The following is a 19,063-nucleotide window of genomic DNA, read 5'->3' on the forward strand; positions in this document are numbered from 1 at the left end:
GGGGTATGGTGCGTCCATGTGAGATTTTATTTTTTGACACAAGTTAGTAGAATATGAGACTTTGTAAGAAAAAACAAAAACAAACAAAAAATTTCCACTAACTTGTGCCAAAAAAAATGTCTGAATGGAGCCTTACCAGGAGGGGGGGGGGGGGTGATCAATGACAGGGGGGTGATCAGTGACAGGGGGGTGATCAGGGAGTCTATATGGGTGATCACCCCCCTGTCATTGATCACCCCCCCTGTAAGGCTCCATTCAGACATCCGCATGATTTTTACGGATCCATGGATACATGGATCGGATCCACAAAACACATGCGGACGTCTGAATGGAGCCTTACAGGGGGGTTATCAATGACAGGGGGTGATCAGGGTGATCACCCCCCTGTCACTGATCACCCCCCCCCCCCTGTAAGGCTCCATTCAGACATCCGCATGATTTTTTACGGATCCATGGATACATGGATCGGATCCACAAAACGCATGCGGACGTCTGAATGGAGCCTTACAGGGGGGTTATCAATGACAGGGGGTGATCAGGGTGATCCCCCCCCCCCCCTGTAAGGCTCCATTCAGACGTCCGCATGTGTTTTGTGGATCCGATCCATGGATCCGTAAAAAATCATGCGGATGTCTGAATGGAGCCTTACAGGGGGGGGTGATCAGTGACAGGGGGGTGATCACCCTGATCACCCCCTGTCATTGATAACCCCCCTGTAAGGCTCCATTCAGACATCCGCATGATTTTTTACGGATACATGGATCGGATCCACAAAACGCATGCGGACGTCTGAATGGAGCCTTACAGGGGGGTTATCAATGACAGGGGGTGATCAGGGTGATCACCCCCCTGTCACTGATCACCCCCCCTGTAAGGCTCCATTCAGACATCCGCATGATTTTTTACGGATCCATGGATACATGGATCGGATCCACAAAACACATGCGGACGTCTGAATGGAGCCTTACAGGGGGGTTATCAATGACAGGGGGTGATCAGGGTGATCACCCCCCTGTCACTGATCACCCCCCCTGTAAGGCTCCATTCAGACGTCCGCATGTGTTTTGTGGATCCGATCCATGTATCCATGGATCCGTAAAAATCATGCAGACGTCTGAATGGAGCCTTACAGGGGGGTTATCAATGACAGGGGGGTGATCAGGGAGTGTATATGGGTGATCACCCGCCTGTCATTGATCACCCCCTGTAAGGCTCCATTCAGACGTCCGCATGTGTTTTGCGGATCCGATCCATGTATCCATGGATCCGTAAAAATCATGCGGACGTCTGAATGGAGCCTTACAGGGGGGTGATCAATGACAGGGGGGTGATCAGGGAGTTTATATGGGGTGATCATGGGTGATCAGGGGTTTATAAGGGGTTAATAAGTGACGGGGGGGGGGGGGTGTAGTGTAGTGTAGTGTGGTGTTTGGTGCGACTGTACTGACCTACCTGAGTCCTCTGGTGGTCGATCCTAACAAAAGGGACCACCAGAGGACCAGGTAGGAGGTATATTAGACGCTGTTATGAAAACAGCGTCTAATATACCTGTTAGGGGTTAAAAAATTCGGATCTCCAGCCTGCCAGCGAGCGATCGCCGCTGGCAGGCTGGAGATCCACTCGCTTACCTTCCGTTCCTGTGAGCGCGCGCGCCTGTGTGCGCGCGTTCACAGGAAATCTCGCGTCTCGCGAGAAGACGCGTATATGCGTCCAGGAGGAATAAAGCAACCACCTCCCGGACGCATATATGCGTACAGCGGTCGGGAGGTGGTTAATTTCCATAGTTGTGTTTTTCCATGTCCATAGTTGTCTCTTACAAGGCTGCATGTGAATCTACACGTGTTTTTCCATGTCCATAGTTGTCTCTTACAAGGCTGCATGTGAATCTACACGTGTTTTTCCATGTCCATAGTTGTCTCTTACAAGGCTGCATGTGAATCTACACGTTAAAGGGGGTCGTTCAGTGTTTACTGTTGATAACCTATCCTCAGGATAGGACAAGACGCGTAGGTAATTTTGAAGTGGAAGCAGCTCTCGTATAATGGTGCTTGATTAGCTGATGGTGGGGGTTCTGGGAGTTGGACCCCTGACAATCCTATATTGATGGCCTATCCTAAGGATAGATTGTCAATATTGTAATGCTGCACAACCCCTGAGCTCAGTTTTTCCTTCTCCCAGTAATCTACAGGGTGGGCCATTTATATGGAAACACCTTAATAAAATGGGAATGGTTGGTGATATTAACTTCCGGTTTGTGGCACATTAGTATATGTGAGGTGGGAAACTTTTCAAGATGGGTGGTGACCATGGTTGCCATTTTGAAGTCGGCCATTTTGAATCCAACTTTTGTTTTTTCAATAGAAAGAGGGTCATGTGACACATCAAACTTAATGGGAATGTCGCAAGAAAAACAATGGTGTGCTTGGTTTTAACGTAACTTTATTCTTTCATGAGTTATTTACAAGTTTCTGACCACTTATAAAATGTGTTCAATGTGCTGCCCATTGTGTTGGATTGTCAATGCAACCCTCTTCTTCCACTCTTCACACAATGATGATGTGTTTCCCTCTTTATGCACTGAAGCTGGCACGTTCCCTGAGTTTTTCCAGCAAGATGGTGCACCACCACATTATGGGTGTCAGGTCCGAGCATTCCTAGAGGAACAGTTTCCTGGAAAGTGGATTGGTCGTCGTGGGCCAGTTAAATGGCCCCTGAGGTCTCCCGATCTGACCCCCTTAGACTTTTATCTTTGGGGCCATCTGAAGGCAATTGTCTATGCTGTGAAGATACGAGATGTGCAGCACCTGAAACTATGGATACTGGAAGCCTGTGCTAGCATTTCTCCTGCGGTGTTGCTATCAGTGTGTGCCACAAACAGGAAGTTAATATCACCAACCATTCCCATTTTATTAAGGTGTATCCATATAAATGGCCCACCCTGTAGTCCGTGTCTCCGCTATTTCCTCTCACACTGACATTACTTGTTTATCTAGGTAACTTTCCTGAACCATTTTTGAGCAAGGTTATACTACCTCCCCCATCATCACTGGCACCTAAAACAGTACCAAGGGAGTTTATAATAAAGTATAAGCGTGGTGAATTGAATCCAGTTTCTGCTTTACACCAGTTTATTCAGATGCAGCGTATGGATCTTGAACTGAAAGAGACTGTTACTACGGGTGAGGATCAATTGCAAAAATAAATATTTTAGATTTCTATATATACAGTCGGGTCCATAAATATTGGGACATCAACACAATTGTAACATTTTTGGCTTTATACACCACCACAATGGATTTGAAAGGAAACGAACAAGATGTGCTATAACTGCAGACTGTCCGCTTTAATTTGAGGGTATTTACATCCAAATCAGGTGAACGGTGTAGAAATTACAACAGTTTGCATATGTGCCTCCCACTTGTTAGGGGCCAAAAGTAATGGGACAATTGGCCTCTCAGCTGTTTCATGGCAGGTGTGTGTTATTCCCTCATTATCCCAATCACACTGAGCAGATAAAAGGTCCAGAGTTAATTTCATGTGTGCTATTTGCATTTGGAATTTGTTGCTGTCAACTCTCAAGATGGGATCCTAAGAGCTGTCACTATCAGTAAAGCAAGCCATCATTAGGCTGAAAAAAACAACAACAAACCCATCAGAGAGATGGCAAAAACATTAGGTGTAGCCAAAACAACTGTTTGGAACATCCTTAAAAAGAAGGAACGCATCGGTGAGCTCAGCAACGCCGGAAGACCATGGAAAACAACTGTGGTGGATGACCGACAAATTCTTTCCCTGGTGAAGAAAACACCCTTCACAACAGTTAGCCAGATCAAGAACACTCTCCAGGAGGTAGGTGTATGTGTGTCAAAGTCAACAATCAAGAGAAGACTTCACCAGAGTGAATACAGAGGGTTCACCACAAGATGTAAACCATTGGTGAGCCTCAAAAACAGGAAGGCCCGATTAGAGTTTGCCAAACGACATCTAAAAAAGCCTTCACAGTTCTGGACCAACATCCTATGGACAGATGAGACCAAGATCAACTTGTACCAGAGTAATGGGAAGAGGAGAGTATGGAGAAGGAAAGGAACTGCTCATGATCCTAAGCATACCACCTCATCAGTGAAGCATGATGGTGGTAGTGTCATGGCGTGGGCATGAATGGCTGCCGATGGAACTGGTTCTTTTGTATTTATTGATGATGTGACTGCTGACAAAAGCAGCAGGATGAATTCTGAAGTGTTGCAATATTATCTGCTTATATTCAGCCAAATGCTTCAGAACTCATTGGACAGCGCTTCACAGTGCAGATGGACAATGACCCAAAGCATACTGCAAAAGCAACCAAACAGTTTTTCAAGGGAAAGAAGTGGAATGTTATGCAATGGCCAAGACAATCACCTGACCTGAATCCGATTGAGCATGTATTTCACTTGCTGAAGACAAAACTGAAGGAAAAATGCCCAAAGAACAAGCAGGAACTGAAGACAGTTGCAGTAGAGTCCTGTCAGAGCATCACCAGGGATGAAACCCAGCGTCTGGTGATGTCTATGCGTTCCAGACGTCAGGCTGTAATTGACTGCAAAGGATTTGCAACCAAGTATTAAAAAGTGAAAGTTTGAGTTATGATTATTATTCTGTCCCATTACTTTTGGTCCCTTAGCAAGTGGGAGGCACATATGCAAACTGATGTAATTCTTACACCGTTCACCTGGATGTAAATACCCTGAAATTAAAGCTGACAGTCTGCTGTTAAAGCACATCGTGTTTGTTTCATTTCAAATCCATTGTGGTGTATAGAGCCAAAAATGTTAGATTTGTGTCGATGTCCCAATATTTATGGACCTGACTGTGTTTGTGTATAATATATATTAGGCTACTTTCACACTTGCGGCAGGACGGATCCGACAGGCTGTTCACCATGTCGGATCCGTTCTGCGGCTATTTCGCTGTGCCCGTGGACCGCCGCTCCGTCCCCATTGACTATAATGGGGATGGGGGCGGAGCTCCGGCACAGCACGGAGAAAGCCGCCGGACTAAAAAGCCTGACATGCAGTAATTTTAGTCCGGCGGGCTTTCTCCGTGCACCGCCGGAGCTCTGCACCCGTCCCCATTATAGTCAATAGGGACGGCACGGCGAAATAGCCGCAGGACTGTATCCGACATGGTGAACAGCCTGTCGGATGCGTCCTGCCGCAAGTGTGAAAGTACCCTTAAACATTTTTTCATGTCTTGTTGGAACAAGTTGGCTAAGAAGAAATGAAAGCAAATGGTTTGGATTATGTGACTATATTGTCTTTTACTATATTGGTAAAAGGTTCCCAAACCTTTGTTGAAAACACAATGGTTCAGAAGCGCTGCTCAGAGATGCTTTCTATGGATCCACACTCGACATGCTCTAAAATCCAAGCAGCGCTGATGAATGCGCTCCGAGCAGTGCTTCTGCAAATTTGTTTTCAGTGTGATTTAAGAATTCAGCACTCTTTGCTATTAAAAATCTTTTCCGCTAAGTACTGGTAGATATGCACACTTTTCAGAATTAGGCTAGGGTTGTGTCACGCGGCACAAAATGGTATGGCTACATAGTGACATTTCATACAATGTATTTTAATGGTGTTCCAGTGCAACACCATTGAAATAAATTATATGTAATGTCACGCGACTTTGTCACTGGACATGTAGCCCTGGCCTTAATGTTCTCAGTTGTGTTCTCTCAAACACTTCTGGCAGTGCTAATCACAGGATAACGTGGTCAGTCGAAAACCAGTACCCTGCACCTATGCGGACAGTCTCCTCACAATAACAGGATGAATTCACATGCTTTCGGTTTGTTGCAGAAACTTCTGAAACTGTTCAATTCATCTCAACGGGGCTTGCAAAGATTAAGGGGAGGAGATGTATCAAAGTTTTAATGCCATTTTTGTGCATGCCGAATTTGCAGCATAGTTTGTGTTTATTTGCGCTTCTTGAGAGCTTTCTAAAGTGTTGGGGCGGGGTTGTTAGCAGGAAGGGCACATCCCCAACAGGCTGCTGTATTTACTATAATTTATGCCAGAATGTGCCTCTTAATAAATTAGGCGTACAAATGGAACGAATCACAGAGGTTTCTGCAAAAGGACTGTTACCCCATAAAATAATGTATAGGAATTTGTGGCACTGGTCACTTCCATAAAAACACTTCTTTATTCAGGTAGCTTTAAACATCATTGTGGTAGACACGAACTTCACATAGGTGACAGTCTGCGCTATTCACGCATCATCCTGTACTCTCTATGGAAGTAGTGAGTGCCACACATTCTTCAACATTAGGCCTCATGCACACGACTGTTGTGTGCATCCGTGGCCATTGTGCCGTTTCCCGTTTTTTTCGCGGACCCATTGACTTTCAATGGGTCTGTGGAAAAATCGGAAAATGCACCATTTTGCAGCCGAGACCGTGATCCGTGTATCCTGTCCGTCAAAAAAATAAGACCTGTCCTATTTTTTTTTTTTTACGGACAACGGTTCACGGACCCATTCAAGTCAATGGGTCCGTGAAAGAACACGGATGCACACAAGATTGGCATCCGTGATCCGTGGCCGTAGGTTACTTTCATACAGACTGATCCGAAGATCCGTCTGCATAAAAGCATTTCTCGTGCTTTTTTCCATTGGGGGACACAGACCATGGGTATAGCTTAGAGGTATTAGTAGGAGGGACACTATGCAAATGAAAGAGCTCCTCCTCCTCGGGCTATACCCCCAGACTCCACCAGGAGGAACTCGGTCTTTGCTTAGTGTCTGGTGAAGGAGGTTGACACTCTCTGATTCTACTCCTTTTTGTTATTTTTATTCTAGATGGGGACACAGGTCGGCATGGCGCCTTCCTGGTCCCCCGTGGAGTGCCCGCCGCCGTCTTTGGGACGTTGCCTGGCTGCCTCCATTTCCCCCCAAGAAGATAAGTGGATCCGGGCTCGACCTGTTAGCTCCGGCATCCCACCAGCTGCTGGGACGCCTGCTGCCTACCCTCCTCCAGAGCACTGTTCTCCTGGATTGGAGTCAGAAGTCTGAAGAGGCGCATCCCTGCTGGTCTGGACATCGAGGGAGCATGCTGAGCAGATAAGTGTTGCACAATCCCTCCCCCTCCCTCTGTGTCTATTTGTCTGTGGCTGCCTGGGTGAGCTTGAAGAAGGATCCTGATGGGGCACTTTCTTCATTTTGGCACTGGAGTACTGGCATCTCTTCCCCTTAAACTGTGGGCTTCAGCGCTTCTCTCGTCGGGCCTTGGCTGCTGCGCTCCCTCAGCGCCCGCCGGCAGGCCGCTCCTCCACGTGGTGCGCTTATTTTCGCGCATATTTTCGCGCTCGCGCATATTTTCGCGCGCGCGCATATTTTTCGTGCGCGCGCTTATTTTTCGTGCGCGCGCTTTTTTCGCGCCATAATGACGCGTTAGGGGAGGCGGAGCCTCGGCATGCCGCTCTGACTCTCCTTACACCGGAGACTCTGTTTGCTCATGGCCGTGCAGCTCCTCATCACTCTACTCCGTTTTGTGCCAGGCAAGCTGGTAGCTCAGTGGTACTGCTGCTGTTGCCCCATGTCCAGGCTTTCTGAGTTCAAAGCCCCTTTCAGCCTTCAAAAATTGTTTATATTATTCTAGATGGGGACACAGGTCGGCATGGCGCCTTCCTGGTCCCCCGTGGAATGCCCGCTGCCGTCCTTGGACGCTGCCTGGCTGCCTCCATTGCCCCCCAAAGAAGACAAGTGGATCCGGGCTCGACCTGCAGCTCCGGTATCCCACCAGCTACTGGGTCTCCTGCTGCCACCCTCCACCAGAACACTGCACTCCTGGACAAGGAGTCAGAAGCCTGATGAGGTGCATCCCTGCTGGTCCTGGAGTCGAGGGAGAAGTTCTGCAGGAGCAGATAAGTATTACCTGCATCCCTGCCTTACCCCCCTCCTCCACCCCTCCTCCACGTCCCTGGGGGCCTGCGGTCCCCGCTTGGGCATCTGCCATGTCCAGCGCGGCCGCTAAATTGGTCTTAGTCACCAAGGCAACCATGTCCTTTAATCCTGTGGCGCTAACGACTCCATCTCTCTCAGTGGTCCCCACAGTGGGTGACTGACTACGAAGAGGCAGCGTGAGCGGCAGCATCCCACCTCGGATGTCTCTGTCTCTCCACCCCCCTCACCTCGCCGGTGGCGCTTGCGGACTGCTCTTCCCCCTCCCTAGGGAGAGTACTCCGAAGGAGAATTATCCGGCTCGGACGAGCCACGTCCTTTTTGGACTATAGGGCATTTTCAAATCCTGTGACGCCAACCACCTCTCTAAGTGGTTTTCCACAGAAGACGCCCGAATACTAACAGGGAGCGTGAGCAGCAGCATCCCTCCTCGGATGGCTCTGGCTCTCCCCCCCCCCCCCCTCGTCTAGAGGCGCGTTCGGGCGACTCTCCCCTCCCTTAGGGAGCGCAAGTCTGAAGGAGAATTTCCGGCTCTGATTAGGTCATGGAGCGGGACCCCTCGCCTAAGCTCTCCACCAGGGTGGCTGACTTAGTGGTGACTGTCCGAGACACCTTTATTCTCCAAGGGGATTCTCCTCCTTCCACTGGTCAGGAGTTCCCCCTTTTTCCGTCCAGGCAGTCGGAGACTACCATGTTCCCGGTCCATGAGGGATTTTTCCGCGGTCATGTCCAGGGCCTGGGGTGGTCTTAATAAGGTTCTCGACCACCCAGCGCATGAATATACTTTCCTTTCCCTGCTGACGGCGAGGAGAGGTGTCTCCTCCCCCTAAGGTGGATCCTCCGGTGGCCGGATTAGCCAATTATGTGGCCCTTCCTGTCTTAGTCAGTTCCTCTTTCCAGGATGCTGTAGACAGACGCATAGACTCTCTTCCAGGTCCTTTTTTCGCTGGCAGCGCGTCCCTGTGACCTACCTTTCACTCAGCAGGGGTAGCCAGTGCTCTCTCGGTGTGGTTACAACACCACCACCAGGAACTGGCGGTACGAGATGCGGCTACTAACACACTGGAGTTGGTTCTCCAGATGTCTCAGGCTTCTAACATTCTTTGCGAAGCTTCTAGGGACATTGTTTCCCTCTTTGCCCGCAGGTTGGCCATCTCTGTCACTCAGCGCGAAGAGATCTGATTGAAGGTGTGGGACGCTGACGCCTCCACCAAGCGTTCCCTTGCTAATCTCCCCTTTGGGGTTTCCAGGCCTTGTGGGGATCAGCTGGACGAGTTCGTCTCTGCATGCCTTTTGCCGTTTCTCATCTGGTAGGCCGTCGCCTGCTTCCTCCGCCGGGGGTCTCAGGTCGCCCGCAAAGAGGCCTTCCTTTGCACCAGCCTTCCCGGCACTAGAGGGCCCAGTCAGCCCGCCCTGCTGCTCCTAGGCCTATCACATGTCCCGATTGCGGAATCCCACCATCGATTCCTGCGCTTCGCCATTATGGGTCGACACTGTCAGTTTGTCGCCCTTCCTTCGGGTTGGCGACCACCCCGCGGGTCCTTGCCACGGTCCTGGACCGCTCATGGCGCTTCTTCGTACCAGGGGCATTCCTTTGCTGCCCTGTCGGGACGATATCCGGATAGAGGCCCCCCTCTCTACCGCAGACCACGGACAGCGTCCGGATCACTGTTCAGACCCTGGAACGGTTCGGCTGCCTGGTAACTTTCCCAAACTCCTGCCTCTTCCCGTCCCAGAGGCTCTCCTTCCGGAGGGTGATTTTGGACACCTCGGCTGCCAAAGTATTCTACCAGCCTTCAAGTCCTCCCAGGTCCAGGGGGCAGTGTCGCATCTGCTGCGCTCCCCGTGCCTCTCCATTCGGGAATACTTGCAGGTCCTGGGTCTTATGGTAGCCTCTTTCGAGGCCTTTCCATATGCCCAGTTTCACACTCGCCTGGCGCAACAGGAGATCCTTTACCTTTCAGCGGGTTCGGGCAGTTCTCCCTTGGTGGCTGTTCCCAAAGAACCTGAGGTCGGGGAGTTCCTTTCTCGCATTCTCCTGGACGATCGCCGCCACCGATGCCAGCATCCTGGGTTGGGGGGGCGTTTTCCAGTCTCGCACGGTTCAAGGAATTTGGCCGGCGGCAGAGTCTCGCCTTCCAATCAACTTTCTGGAATTGAGGGCGATTTTTTCCGCTCTCTCTCTCCTATTGGACCTCTCTCCTTGCGGGCCTCCCAGTGCGGGTTCAAACGGGCAATGCCGCGGCCGTGGCCTATATCGACCATCAGGACGGGACCCGCAGCCGGATGGTGATGCAGGAGGTGAAGTGAATTCTGACGTGGGCGGAGACTCACGTTCCGGTGTTGTCAGCAGTTTGCATTCCAGGAATGGACAACTGGACAGCGGACTTTCTAAGCCACAACACGGTGGATCCAAGCGAGTGGTCTCTGCATCCAGAAGGGTTCGAAGAAATCTGCCACAGATGGGACCGTCCGGATGTGGACTTAATGGCGTCCGGGTTCAACAACAAGATCCCAGTGGTCCTGGCTCGCGCCCGTGATCCGGAGGCGTACGGATGGATGCGCAGGTGTCTCCGTGGCAGGACTTCAGCCTCCTCTGTTTTCCTCTCCTGCCAAAGGGTCTACGCCAGTTCGAGGCGGAAGGGACTCCGACCGTTCTCATCACCCCAGAGTGGCCTCGCCGCGCGTGGTTTTTCGGACGTGGCTCGGTTGCTGGCGGACGCCCCATGGCCTCTTCCCGACGGACAGGACTTACTGTCTCAGGGCCCGTTCTTCCGCCGGAATTTGCGGTCTCTTCGTTTACCGGCGTGACTGTTGAAACCGCCATCCTGATAAAGATGGGGTTCTCGGATTCAGTGGTTAGGACCATGATCAGTCCGGGGAAGTCTTCTTCCTCCCGGATTTACTATCGTACCTGGATGGCCTTCCTATCCTTTTTTGAGGGTTCGGGGTTCCCCCCCCTTCGGTTTTCCATCTTGATGGTACTGTCTTTTCTTCAGTCTGGGCTTGTGCAGGGACTGTCGCTTAGTTCCCTGTAAGGTCAGGTTTCGGCGCGGGCCGTCAGAGGTCCCTTGCTCTTAAGGGTCCGGTGGTGACCTTTCTTCGGGGGTGGCGCATTCGGTTCCCCGTATGTTCCCCCTTTGTCTCCTTGGGATCTCAATTTGGTTCTGCGCGCTCTGCAGTCGGCTCCCTTCGAGCCTTTGAGGAGGGTCTCTCTGACTGTTCTCATCTGGACTTCCTTGTGACCATAGCTTCTGATACAGCTACATAGCGTAGTGATTAAAGTTCTGGGCTATTATGCAGTGGCTGTGAGTTCACGTCCCATCACGAGCTTTTAGGTCAGACTGGTGTCGAAGCTGGCCGCTCTTTCCTGTCAGGAGCCTTAATGGTTTTCCTCCAGGATTAAGTTGTGCTCCGTCCAGTCCCCTTCTTTTTGCCCAGGGTGGTCTCTCCCTTCCGCCTTGATGAGGATCTTGTCCTGCCTTCCTTTTGTCCTTCTCCGGCTAACCCCAAGGAACGCACTCTGCATTCCCTGGATGTTGTACGGGTCCTGAAGGTGTGTCTCGCGGCTACTGCTTCCGTCCGCCGTTCTTGGCGCTCTGGATCTGCTTGGCTATTTCCGCGGCTTGTCACGCTTGTGGTGGAGTTCCCCCGGCTAGAATTGCCGCTCACTCCATTGGGGCGGAGGGGGCTTCCTGGGCAAGACGCAGTCGTGCCTCTGCGTCTCAGCTGTGTACGGCGGCCACCTGGTCGTTCTTGCATACCTTTGCAAATTTTTGTCAGTTGCATTCACTGGCTTCGGCTGATGCGGCTTTGGCCGCAGGGTTTTGCAGGCTGTGGTTCCTGTTTGACCGTTGGGGCGTTCCTCCTGGCGGTGCTGATATTTTTTCCCACCCCATGGACTGCTTTTGGACGTCCCATGGTCTGTGTCCCCCAATGGAAAAAAGCACGAGAAAAGGAGATTTTTGTGAAACTCACCTGTAAAATCTTTTTCTCGTCTTTTCCATTGGGGGACACAGCTCCCACCCATTATTCCTGTTGCAGGAGGGGTCTTTAGTTCAGTTTTTCTGTTTCTGGTTGGACCTTATGGCTTGGTCCGATGGTTTCCATGATTTTTTCTTGCTCCTTCTCCTACTGCTTGTGCAACGCCTGAGTTCCTCCTGGTGGAGTCTGGGGGTATAGCCCGAGGAGGAGGAGCTCTTTCATTTGCATAGTGTCCCTCCTACTAATACCTCTAAGCTATACCCATGGTCTGTGTCCCCCAATGGAAAAGACGAGAAAAAGATTTTACAGGTGAGTTTCACAAAAATCTCCTTTTTCAGAGCTGAGTTTTCACTTTGTGAAAACTCAGATCCGACAGTATATTCTAACACAGAGGCGTTCCCATAGTGATGGGGACGCTTCAAGTTAGAATATACTAAAAGAACTGTGTACATGACTGCTGCCTGGCAGCACCCGATCTCTTACAGGGGGCTGTGATCCGTACAATTAACCCTCAGGTGCTGCACCTGAAGGGGTTAATTGTGCGTATCATAGCCCCCTGTAAGAGATCCGGGGCTGCCAGGCAGCAGGGGGCAGACCCCCCTCCCTCCCCAGTTTAAATTTCATTGGTGGCCAGTGCGGCCCCCCCGCCACCTTCCTCCCTCTATTGTTTTTATACATTGGTGGCAGTGTGCGTCCCCCCCTTCCTCCCTCTATTGTTTTAATACATTGGTGACAGTGTGCGTCCCCCCCCTCCCTCCCCGATCATTGGTGGCAGCGGAGTTCCGATAGTAGAAGCATCATACTTACCTGCTGGCTGCTGCGATGTCTGTGTCCGGCCGGGAGCTCCTCCTACTGGTAAGTGACAGGTCTGTGCGGCGCATTGCTGTCACTTACCAGTAGGAGGAGCTCCCGGCCGGTCACAGACATCGCAGCAGCCAGCAGGTAAGTATGATGCTTCTACTATTGCTAAGTAACCATGGCAACCAGGACTGCAGTAGCGTCCTGGTTGCCATGGTTACCGATCGGAGCCCCAGCGATTAAACTGGGACTCCGATCGGAACTCCGCTGCCACCAATGATCGGGGGGGAAGGGGGGGGGAGAGAGGGCAGGCCGCACACTGCCACCAATGTATTAAAACAATAGAGGGGGGTGCGCACACTGCCACCAATGTATTAAAACAATAGAGAGAGGAAGGGGGGGGAGGGGGTGCCGCACACTGTGCCACCAATGCTATTATTACAATAGAGGGAGGGGGGGCTATGATAGGCACAATTAACCCCTTCAGGAGCGGCACCTGAGGGGTTAATTGTGCGGATCACGGCCCCCTGTAAGAGATCGGGTGCTGCCAGGCAGCAGGGGGCAGTCATGTACACAGTATGTAGTATATTCTAACTAGAAGCGTCCCCATCACCATGGGAACGCCTCTGTGTTAGAATATACTGTCGGATATGAGTTTTCACAATGTAATTCATATCCGACAGTATATTCTAACATAGAGGCGTTCCCATGGTGATGGGGACGCTTCAGGTTAAAATATACCATCGGATTGGAGAAAACTCTGATCCGATGGTATAAAAGGGACTCCAGACTTTACATTGAAAGTCAATGGGGACGGATCCGTTTTCAATTGCACCATATTGTGTCAACGTCAAACGGATCCGTCCCCATTGACTTGCATTATAATTCAGGACGCGGATCCGTTTGGCTCCGCACGGCCAGGCAGACACCAAAACGACTTTTTTTTCATGTCCGTGGATCCTCCAAAAATCGAGGAAGACCCACGGACGAAAAAACGGTCGCGGATCACGGACCAACGGAACCCCGTTTTGCAGACAGTGAAAAAATACTGTCGTGTGCATGAGGCCTTACTCTATTAAAGGGGTTGTTAAACCCCCCCCCCCCCCTCCTTTCCAGGATCCTTTCGGCCAGATCGCCCCAGCGTGGCCTGACCTGTAGAGGGAATCACTCCTACCCGATCCCTGATCTGACACCTTCGCTTTCCACCACTGCAGATGGGGGTTATGCCTGAGATCTGCAGTGGCGGAGGGGGAAGCAAAGGTGTCAGAACCCTGAGCCGGTCTACCCGAAAGGTCCCAGAGGTGAACAATCCCATTTAAAGGTAGAACATAGATGCATTGCAAATTTTCTAATCATTAAGGTCTAGGCCTCATATTACTTAAATCTCTATACATGGCTTATCCATAAAGTCAGCTACATGAGCACGCATGTGTGAGCGATTAATTTCAGTCCCTGAGATCCTGGCTCAGGTACTGAATCTGTGCTTTACAAATTCAGTCTTGGTGCACATTTCATTCCTATATGATTTCTATAGTTTTATAGTATGTGAAGACTATAGACTGGTTTGCTTTACGCAGTGAGTCTTGTCATATAGCTTGATTTCTGCCTACATGCCATGTAATGTTTTCTTTGTTTTTGTGTCTTAAGGAAATGTGTTTGGTGCTTATTTTGCATTCTGTGCCATTGTTGATGGGATTCAGTACAAAACTGGAATGGGACAGAACAAAAAAGAAGCAAAATCAAATGCTGCAAAATTGGCTTTGGATGAACTTCTTCAGTATGAAGAATCTCAATCATATGGTAATTCTGTCCAAAATATTATTTTGGGCATACTACTGTACAGCTACAGTCTTTATTATCCAAAGAGGCTTATTAATTATATACATCAGCTATGTTTTTTTTTTGGTGGGGTGGGAGGACATCAATATTATTTACTATGCCATACTATATATAGCATATTACTATTTGTAGATTGTTGAGTTAGGGCTGTTTCACACGAGCGATTCCATTGCAGTAGTGCAGGGCATTATCATGATTTATAATGCTGTGTGCCTCTGCTGACCTTACTTCTACAGGATCATATGGACAGCTTTATGTCACTATGACTCTGCAGAGGCACACAGCATTACAAATCGGTATAATGCCCTGCACTCCTGCAAGTCCAGAACGGAGGATCACGCTCACAGACGGAGTGTGATTCCTGCAATGGAGTTGCTCGTGTGAAACAGCCCTAAGGGTGTATTCATACTTTCTTTGCAGCATATGTGCTGGGAAAGCTCCTGGTGTCATATTCATAGTCTACCCTACATTCACCCCACAGAGGCCAAAAGAGGATCCTGGTGTGCATTGGTATATAAGTGTGTATGTATGTAGTTATAGAATTTTTTTTAGTATGGGATATCCCTATCATGAATGCTATTCTATACAGAGGTATTCAGTAAAGATATCCAGAGGATATAATTAATCCCCTGGAAACGCACAAATAACGTTAATAGTATTGGGTAAGTAGAAGTCTTTGAAGGCTTGCACTATACCATTAGGCCCCTCAGGTTGCATGGGCCCTGTCGCTGTGCCTCGCAGCTGGACCATGGGTGTAATACATAGCCAGATACCTGCTGCAGCTGCCAAAGTCATCGATAACTCAGATTCTGGCTCTTTAACTCCCGAGATGGTGTGGTTAATAGAGACTTTGACATCTAAGGTGTTTGACAGATGAAGCTCCATATTTCATTCCATGACCCTCCACCTCCCTATGCAGTTGTGGGGTGCTGTTGGTTGCCATGGTGTCTGAGGCCTAACTAAGGTCCACAGTTGCATGCAAGAGACTGCCAGCCAGTGTACACTGACAGACTATAATACTTAGAATACTATGTATTCTAAAGCATTTAATAAGACATTGCTGCTATAAGTCCCCTAGTGAGGCAAAATATGTAAAATTATTTATCCTTAAAGGTGTTATCTGAGAGAAGATACTGGTTACCCATCCTCAGGATAGGTCATCAATATCAGATCTGCAGGGGTTTGGCACCCGGGACCCCCACCAATCAGCTGTTAGACACAATGTCCGGCACTGTGAAAGAAATGCCTGTTCTTGTCTACGGCTGCAAACAAGAATAGGACATGCTCTATCTTTTTCTCATCCGTATCATTGGAGGACACAGGCTTGACCATGGGTATAGCTGTTGCCACTAGGAGGTGAACACTAAGCACAAAGGTGTGAGCTCCTCCCTTCAGCTATACTCTTCCTACAGGAACTAAGCTAAATCAGTTTTAGCTTAGTGTCTGTAGGAGGCAGACCTCCCTGCTTTGCAGGTCTGCAAATTTTTTTTCAGGCTATTCACACACTTCTGCGGCAGGGATTGATTGTCCCGATTCCTGCGCAAGACTGTTTTTGCGGGTTCTACTCCAATCTCTTTGTGGTCCCCAAAAAGGAGGGGACATTCTGTCCCGTTCTAGATCTCAAGGCGCTCAACCGCTTCCTTCGGATCCGCCACTTCCGTATGGAGTCCCTGAGATCGGTCGTTGCGTCTATGGAACTGGGGGAGTACCTGTCCTCGATAGACATCAAGGATGCTTATTTTCATGTTCCGATCTGCGTCAGTCATCAAAAGTTTCTCAGATTCGCAATGGGTCCCTTTCACTGCCAGTTTGTGGCCCTTCTGTTCGGCCTGGCCACAGCCATGAGTCTGAACGAAGGTTCTGGCGGCGGTCATGGCCCTGCTTCATACCAGGGGTATAGTGGCGATCCTTTACTTAGACGATATCTTGATAAAGGGTCCATTATTCCGGGCAACGGCGGACAGCCTATGCATAGTCCTGGACACTCTGGAACGTTTTGGATGGATCCTGAACCGGCAGAAGTCTTGTCTTTATCCATCTCAGCAGCTAACCTTTCTGGGCATGTTACTCGACACCTATCAGGCCGATACTCTTTCCCCCGGAGAAGCTATCCACTTTCCGTCTTCAGATTCTCCCCTTTTTGCAGCCCGTCCTCTTCCCTGTGCTCAGTTCTATACCAGGACTTTTCAGTGAGCCATTCTGATCAATTGGGACCGTTCTCCAGCCTCCCTGGATCAGCCCATACATCTCTCTGCCCTGACCCACCGTGCCCTCAGGTGGTGGATGGTTTCACCGATGCTGACGTTGGGCCGTTCATTCTTTCCTCTCCGTTGGACGGTGTTGACAATGGACGCAAGCCTCCGGGGTTGGGGGGGGAGTGTTGAAAAATCTATCCGTTCAAGGCGTGTGGTCACTCAAGGAGTGCTCCCTCCCAGTCAGCATACTGGAATTGAGAGCGATTCGTCTCTTTCTGCAACATTGTACCAACTATCTCCAGGGACGTCCGGTTCTAGTTCAGTCCGACAACTCCACGGCTGTGGTGCACCTCAGTCACCAGGGCGGAGCCCGGCAGCCATGGGGGAAACAGCTCTGATCCTCGGCTGGGCGGAGAACCACGTTTGGCGCTGTTGACAACTGGATCGCCAACTTCCTCAGCCGGCAACGTCTCAATTCCGGCGAATGGGCTCTTCACCCGCAGGTTTTCTAGCCATCTGCGAACGATGGGGTAGGCCGGATGCGGATCTCATGGCTTCCCGCTTCAACAACAAGGTTGAGGACTTCGTTGCGCGGACCAGGGATCCCATGGCCCTGGTGTCCGACGCTGTAGTGATTCTGTGCAGTCAGTTCACGTTTCCTTGAGTGTTCCCTCCTCTTCCTGTCATTCCGCGTCTCCTCTGGAAAATCAGGTCCGAAAGTCTGCCAGTCATTCTCGTGGCCCCCCGATTGGCCATGCCAAGTGTGGCACACATCTCTAGTCGCCCTCCTCACTGACGAACCCTGGCGTTTTCCTCTTCGAGAGGACCTCTTGTCGCAGGGACTGATCTTTCTCCCGAATTTAGGGTCGCTACATTTAACGGCATGGCTGTTGAAGCTGCCATACTAAGGGCTCGGGGTTTCTCGGCTGTTGTCTTCCCGAATCTACCACCGGTCCTGGAAGTCCTACTTTAGTTGGTGCGAGTGTCATCGGCTGTCTCCCGTTCGTTTCTCGTTGCCGCAACTCTTGTCTTTTCTGTAGTCGGGCATGGACTTAGGGCTGGCTCCCAACTCCCTCAAAGGGCAAGTTTCGGCTCCGACCATTCTTTTTCAGCAGAACTTGGCTTTGCTTTCTGTGGTTCAGACTTTTCTGCAGGGGGTTGTGCATGCTGCGCCCCCTTTACGTCCTCTGTTGAATCCTTGGGATCTTAATCTAGTGCTCAACGCTCTCCACTCTTCACCGTTTGAGTCTTTGCAGCAGGTGTCGCTTTACTTCCTGTCCTACAAGGTGGCCTTTTTGGTGGCAATCACTTCCATCTGTGTAGGGTGTTGGAACTCGCAGCTCTTTCATGTCGGTCGCCTTTCCTGATCCTCCATCAGGACAAAGTAGTCCTTTGCCCTGTTCAGTCCTTCCTTCCGAAGGTTGTGTCGGCATTCCATCTAAATGAAGAGATTATTTTCCCTTAATTTTGTCCTGACCTGTCTCATCCTCTGGAGCAGTCGTTCCACACTCTGGATTTGGTACGAGCCGTTCGCATTTATCTCTCCCAGACGCCGGAAGACAGATTCCCTGTTCGACATTCCAGAGGGGCAGAGATGAGGGTTGGCTCCGTCTAAAACTTCCATTTCCCTATGGATTTGTTTGGCCATTGTGACCCACCCTTCTGGGTTACTGCTCATTCTGCATGGGCAGTAGGGGCCTCTTAGGCAGTGCATCATAGAGCTTCGGCCCTTCAGGTATGCAAGGCGGCTACCTGGTCGTTTTTGCACACTTTTGCCAAGTTTTACAGAGTACACACATTTACGTCTTCTGACGCTTCTCTTCGGCGTAGAGTTTTGCAGACGTCAGTTGTCTGATTGGCAGGAGGGTTTTTGGTTATGCCCACCTTTTGGGACTGCTCTGTAATGTCCCATAGTCAAGCCTGTGTCCCCCAATAATACGGATGAGAAAACTAGATTTTTGTACTTGCCGTAAAATCACTGTGTACTGTGTGCTGTCTGCATCTTTTGCGGACCAATTGAAATGCGGAACGGATTTCAATTTTTATACGTCCAAAGTGTGTTTTTAGTATATTTGCATATCCTTCCAAACACGTATAATTCACGCAAATCTATGGGCAAGATGTGCAACTGGCATAGAGTGTCAGATGTCAAAGTTTTACATTCTGGACTAAATGTAAAAGTTAAAGGGGTTGTCAAAAAGCTGCTTATGTACTAAAACTCAACTCTGACTCATTGGTTTAGCACTATGTATTGACTAAATAATATTCTTTTACTATTCGTCTATAAGAAGCTAATGGTATTTCACCAT

At 49.9% G+C, this 19,063-nt stretch overlaps 1 protein-coding gene across 1 annotated transcript in view; it reads left to right on the top strand.

Moving 5' to 3' along the window:
* Positions 1-19,063, top strand: part of ADAD1 (adenosine deaminase domain containing 1) — an 81,331-nt gene that overhangs the window by 3,771 nt on the left and 58,497 nt on the right. Inside the window, 2 exon segments of the mRNA XM_044273118.1 lie at positions 2,994-3,179; positions 14,368-14,520. Of these exon segments, the coding sequence (XP_044129053.1) occupies positions 2,994-3,179; positions 14,368-14,520 (339 nt within the window).

This window comes from Bufo gargarizans, chromosome 1, assembly GCF_014858855.1.
Source record: "Bufo gargarizans isolate SCDJY-AF-19 chromosome 1, ASM1485885v1, whole genome shotgun sequence".
Lineage (NCBI taxonomy): Eukaryota > Metazoa > Chordata > Amphibia > Anura > Bufonidae > Bufo > Bufo gargarizans.